Source organism: Poecilia latipinna, unplaced genomic scaffold, assembly GCF_001443285.1.
Source record: "Poecilia latipinna isolate Pla-1442-1.1 unplaced genomic scaffold, P_latipinna-1.0 Scaffold1873, whole genome shotgun sequence".
NCBI lineage: Eukaryota > Metazoa > Chordata > Actinopteri > Cyprinodontiformes > Poeciliidae > Poecilia > Poecilia latipinna.
The window spans coordinates 7,663-13,500 of NW_015114489.1; the positions used below are offsets into that span (position 1 = coordinate 7,663).

At 42.3% G+C, this 5,838-nt stretch overlaps 1 protein-coding gene across 1 annotated transcript; it reads right to left on the bottom strand.

Moving 5' to 3' along the window:
• Nucleotides 1-340: 340 nt before the first annotated feature.
• cyp17a1 (cytochrome P450, family 17, subfamily A, polypeptide 1) lies at nt 341-5,838 on the bottom strand. Its single transcript, XM_015014996.1, has 8 exons — nt 5,437-5,838; nt 5,203-5,341; nt 4,306-4,541; nt 3,673-3,759; nt 2,654-2,872; nt 1,826-1,995; nt 1,621-1,724; nt 341-1,042 (listed from the first exon to the last, which is right to left on the bottom strand). The coding sequence occupies exons 1-8, from the start codon at nt 5,743-5,745 to the stop codon at nt 762-764; spliced, it is 1,545 nt and encodes a 514-aa protein (XP_014870482.1). The 5' UTR covers nt 5,746-5,838; the 3' UTR covers nt 341-761.

A 5,838-nucleotide genomic window follows, 5' to 3' on the forward strand; every position in this document is an offset into this window, starting at 1 on the left:
ATACACCTTTAATGCAAAATTCTATTAAAACTCGCATTCGGCGTCTGTTAAAAGTGTCAACTTTGCATTAAAAGTGTCATTATTTACCAAACGACACTTCATGACAACAGTCATAAACATTCATAAAGACTCCTTCATGTTTAGACAGATGTTATGTCATGTTTATGACAGTGCCATGTCAGTGTTATGCACACCCTGTAAAATAAAGAGTTACCTTCTGTTTTATTCTACTTTATTCAACCTGAAGTGCAGAGTCAGCAGAGCCACTCCTCTTCGCTCCGTATCAGATCGGTTCAGATCGAGCTTCTTCATTGTAAACAAACTTTATAATTGAAACAGATTTTTATCAACAATTTGACTTTAATGTTTCCATTAAATGTTTGAGGCATAAAAAAAGTGAAGTACAGCAACAAGTCTACTACAATAACACAAAAAGTTTCTTTAGTACATTATCTCAGATTAAGGTAACAATTGTACTTTAAAGTAGCATAACGACAGTCTGTGTTAGTGTTTTGGAGTGAAAACAACGTCTCTCCTCAGGTTTGTTCAGTGAAATACCACAGAAGAGGAAATGTGTTCAGTTCCTGTATGTCAGATTGCAGGCGCAATTTTTATGTGGTTTATTCTGCAAAGATATATTCATGGATTTTATATATTGGAAAATGTTATCTGTGCAAAGCACGGCTGCCTGTTCTGTTTACTGGCTCGTTCCTAACTCTGTTCTCTGGGTTTGAAGCAGAAAGTGGAGCATGGATCGGCTCTCAGCACATCTGGCTCTTTGCTCTCTCCCAGCCTGGTCTGGGTGTAGCTTTCACTTTGTATTTGACTGGCTGGAGGACCACGCCAAACTTGCCCTCCAGGCTAGGCAGGGAGTGGTCTGGTGGGACAGAAAGGGTGAACCGCTGTAGGATCCAGGACAGGAAGAGGAAGAGCTCCATCTTGGCCAGGGCCTCGCCCAAGCACACCCTGATCCCGGTGCCGAAAGGCAGGTAGCTAGATGACGGGATGGTCAGCCCTGTGCCTTCACTGTCCAGAAAGCGACCTGTAAGAGGAAGACAGCAGGATTGGACTGATGGACATCAGAACTGTTCATAGGAGAACTAAGCTACTCACCTAGATGAAAAAAAAATGGTTCAGTCAAACTACCAGGACTCTCAGTTTAGACACAGTTTAGTCAGGCGTCTCATTAGTACTGGTGTCTTTATTCATGGTTGAATGATAAACAAGTCACTAGGTGGCCTCAGTGCTCAAACTAATCAGCAGACTGGCTATTCAACCTAGTATCAATCAATCAAGTTTATTTGTATAACACATTTCAGCAACAAGGCAGTTCAAGGTTTAGATTTAGAGGCACTCAGTGTTTCGGCTGTTTTGCAGTTTTCTGGAAGTTTGTTCTGGATTTGTGGTGCATAGAAGCTGAATGCTGCGTCTCCATGTTTGGTTCTGGTTCTGGGGACGCAGAGCAGAACCAGAACCAGAACCAGAAGACCTGAAAAGGTCTGGAAGGTTGATACGACAACAGCAGATCTTTAATGTGTTGTGGTACTAAAACATTCAGTGACTTATAAACTATTCTCTGAGCTACAGAGTATTTGGATGTTTGGAGGTCAGATGTCTCACCAGGGTCAAAGTGCTCAGGATTGCTCCACTCCTTCTCATCATGATGGAGAGACCACAGGTTGATGATGACTCGAGTTCCTTTCTTAACTTTGAAATCTCCGATACTGATGAGAGGAAACAGTTCAAATCACTCTGTTGATGTGCTTGAAAGGATTATCAGTATGGAGGTAAATATTGTTCTAAATTACGACGATATCGACTCTACCTGGCGTCACTTAGCGCCACATGAGGGATGAATAACGGAGCGACTGGGCGAATCCGTAGCACCTCTCTAATGGTGGCCTCCAGGTAGGGCAGACTGCCTCTGTCTCTGAGGCGGGGAGAGCGATCTGCTCCTATCTTAGTGTCCAGCTCATCCTGGATTCGCCTCTGTACCTGGAAAAACAAACAAACAAACAAACAAACAAACAAACAAACAAACTGAATCGTAAAACCATTCCAACCAATAGCACCCATTTGAAAATTAAATCATTTCAGTTAGAAATTCACAAGGTTTTGTCTCAGTTCTACGGCGTTAGATCAAGCTTGATGTTCATAGAATTAAAGAAAAAATGAAGTGATCAAATCTGGCTTCATGCAGTAAAAATGAGAAGTTTTTGTTTTTTTTTAATAGTGAGATGTTTAGAGCTCCAGCCCCATTAATAATTTAAGTTCCTAGAAACTTATAATTACTAATACCTTATTTAACAAGTGAGGTATCATTAATTAACTTTAAACTGAATGTATTTCAAATGGGTTATTAGATGCACCAATAATAGTGAGTTGTGATTGATAAAAATAAAATAATTTGTTGCATGCTGCACTGCAACAATGAAAGCTTGAATATATTCTTAGGGGGCGTCAACATGGTCTTCATTTGTAAAACTTGAGAAAGAGTAACATCTGCACATATCCGAAAACGTTGTCCTATTTTCATCTATCATAGTATGACTGCCATCTAGAGGACTAAATAAGAATAACAGCTTGAGCAGCATTAAATGTACTGAAAGTTTGATAGAGTTCAGAATAAACAGAGCAGGGATTCGTGGCTTACGTCTGGATGATGGATGAGGTATGTTACTGCCCACTTGAGCACAGTGGTGGTGGTTTCAACACCGGCTCCAAAGATGTCGCCCACAGTCATGAGGAGGTGATCGTCACTGAGGCCTGCAGTCGCCGTGTCAACGTCCGCCGTGTTGTTGTTCTCAGCGCTGCGTTTGGCTCTCAGCAGGGCGTCCAGCAGGTCTCTCTGGACGTTGTCGCTGTAGTCTGCCTGGGAGACGGGAAAGAGTCGGTGTGCAACACACACACCCACACAACACACACACAACACACACACACAGTCAAAACAAACAGGAGATGAGAGGTCGTATCACTCAGGAGGAAAATAAAGAGGAAAAAGGTTTTTTTGTTTTTATTTTTAAGATCTGATAATGTACACTGAGCCGTGCAGCTCCTGCTCTGATGAACATCTGAGGTGTTATGACACTTGACAAAATTTGACATTTTGGGGTGGCCTTTTACTGTCCCCAGTCCAAGGATTGTCAGATTGTTGCTCATTTTGTCCGATCGACCACTGGACATGCCCCACCCATGCACTGAGTAAAAAAAATAACAACTAACTGAGTAATGCTCACTGAGAAGCAAGTTGGATTAAAAATTATACAGAAATCAAGAGAAATATTACTTTTGTTCAACAAAATGTCAGCAAATGCTCATTTACAGTTGTTAACTACACGTGTCAACAATATTTGACATGGGGCGTTTATATTTTTCTTCAGTGTAGTTTGCATTTCTGGTCAATAAACCTTACTTGTTATTCTTACTCGAATATTAATAGCCAATAACAGGCAGTGCAGCAGCAGTAAATAAGACACATATTGTTAGATCAGGGCTGACCAAACTTTTGTCTTGAGGGCTGATATGTCAAGTTCAACATAATAGGCTACAAAGTGGACCTAGTGGCCCATTCATGTAACGGTCAGTTTAATTGGAACATTGCGTTTCGTTTCTTTTTGTGCAGTTTTAATATGGGTTCTAACCTACATGAATGGTTTCAACATCAGTGCCTACCTTATGCTCTTCATACTTCTTCTGCAGAAGTTTGTCTCTGACTGAAACACAGAGCTTCAGAAGACGCAGGTCTGCATTGGGGAAAATCTGGGCCACAGAGGCAGAAGTTAATCAGTTTTGATCATAACATGTTTCAAATTATCTTTACTATATGATTCAATATTTACTGAAGACATTTTTTGTACATGTTTTTATTCAGGTGTTAAGGTGAAACAAACTGCCCTTTAAAAGCAACAAAGCAGGTTGCCTCTTAAACCCAATGATGTAAAGAACTGGAGAACTTGAGTTTGTACTCTGTATGATTTGTTACCTAAACATTTACCATGTTGATCAGACCCTCAAACCAGTTTAATAACTTGATTATTAAACATATTGGTCTCATTTAATGGAAGTTGGAGAGATTTAAGGCTAATGTTTCTATGAGTTATCATGAGAGAAAATTTACCTCAATGTACTCTTGTTCAAACTGGATGAAACATCTGTTTCTGGCTAATTTAGTTTGTTGTAATTTTTGTACTATTCTTATTGTTTATGTAGCAACTATTGTAGCTGTAACTTCACGTGTCTTTCTGATTACAACCTCATTTCCCACATCTGAAGCTGTCTCTGTGTGGGGCGTTGACATCGGCTGACCTGTAGCCAGGGGAAGATGTCAACTAAGCTGTCCTTAGCCACCGTGTCCACGATGCCCTGGCTGTAGCGCAGCATGTCTTCGAACTCTGGGTCTCCGCGGGCGTAGGATGAGTTGAAGCAGAGGGAACAGACCACGTTTGTGACGGCCCGAGTCAGCTCAGGGGCCAGATCCAGAGCCAGGCCCAAAGAAGCTGCCTCGGACACAGTGGAACACAAAGACTGGGCCTCTGCACAGACTGAGCACACCACAGGTCCAGCATGTTCAGTTACTGTCCGGTTCTGCCCAGTAGATAAACTTAATAGGTTTCAATCATTTTAACACTACAGGACCACAAATCACTTTGGAGGAAATTGATTTGTGTTCACTCCAAAAAACTGATATGCCAAAAGAAAACTGAGTGCACAACATTTCTCCTAGCTACTTTGCTCCACTCTCTCTCTCTCTCACACACACACACACACACACACACACACACACACACACACACACACACGTGCAAACACACACACATGTTTGGCTGGCTACCTTTGTGGGGATTTTCCATTGACTTCCACTCATTTCTACAGCATAAACCTTACCCTTATCCAAACCCTATCCGTTACTTACCTAACCCTATGCATAACCCTAACTAAAACTCAATTCACACCTTAGTCCTAAATCTGACCCCTGACCCAAAAACAATGCTTCCCCTTGTGGGGACCAGACTTTGGTCCCCACAGCGTAGTATGTGTAAGAAAAATGGTCCCCACAAGGTATTACAAACAAACACACACAAAGGCACTCTGTATGGATAAATGCCAGAGAGAATTTCTAGATGCGTGAATAAATATTTTTTTAATCAGTGTTGCTATATTTCAACATGTTACATTAAAGGAAGTGTAGTGATCTGTACTCACTCATCCTCTCAATGGTGGCAGATCCTTCTCCAAACATGCAAAGAGCTCCATGCACTATTTTTCTGTGGAACCTCCAGGCAGGACTGTAATCTCCAAAAGCAATGTCTTTTCCATCTCTGGTCAGAATGTCTGTAGTTACCTTTGAAATACACATGGCACGCAGAACAAAAGCACAAAGGACAGCATCAGCATGAGAGATGAAGCCGAGGACACACAAAGAGAAACGGTACCCACAGTTCTTGGTCTCCCTGCAAATATCTTTCCCTTCTTCAGCAGGATCTCTTTGGCGTGCACATGCTGGTTGACGATCACTACCCTGTGAGAGCCCATCATCAGCGAGTACGTCTGTCCGTACTTTTTCTGCAGCTCTTTAAAAAGCACGTGAGGAGGATGCTGGCTTCGCAAACTCAGCAGACTGCCGATTAAAGGCAGCGTGGGGAGGTGAGGGGGCTCCTCGGAGCCAAACGAGGACTTGACTTTCAGCTGCCACGTCAACACAACCAGAACAAGGATAGCAAAGACAATCAGAAAAACGCAAGCCATATCTGTGAGAGGAGGGTCCTGACGGAGTGATCTGATTCACCTGTGGCCATGCATCGCAGGGAGAAGCTGTGAAGGAAGGCTTCGAGCTCATGC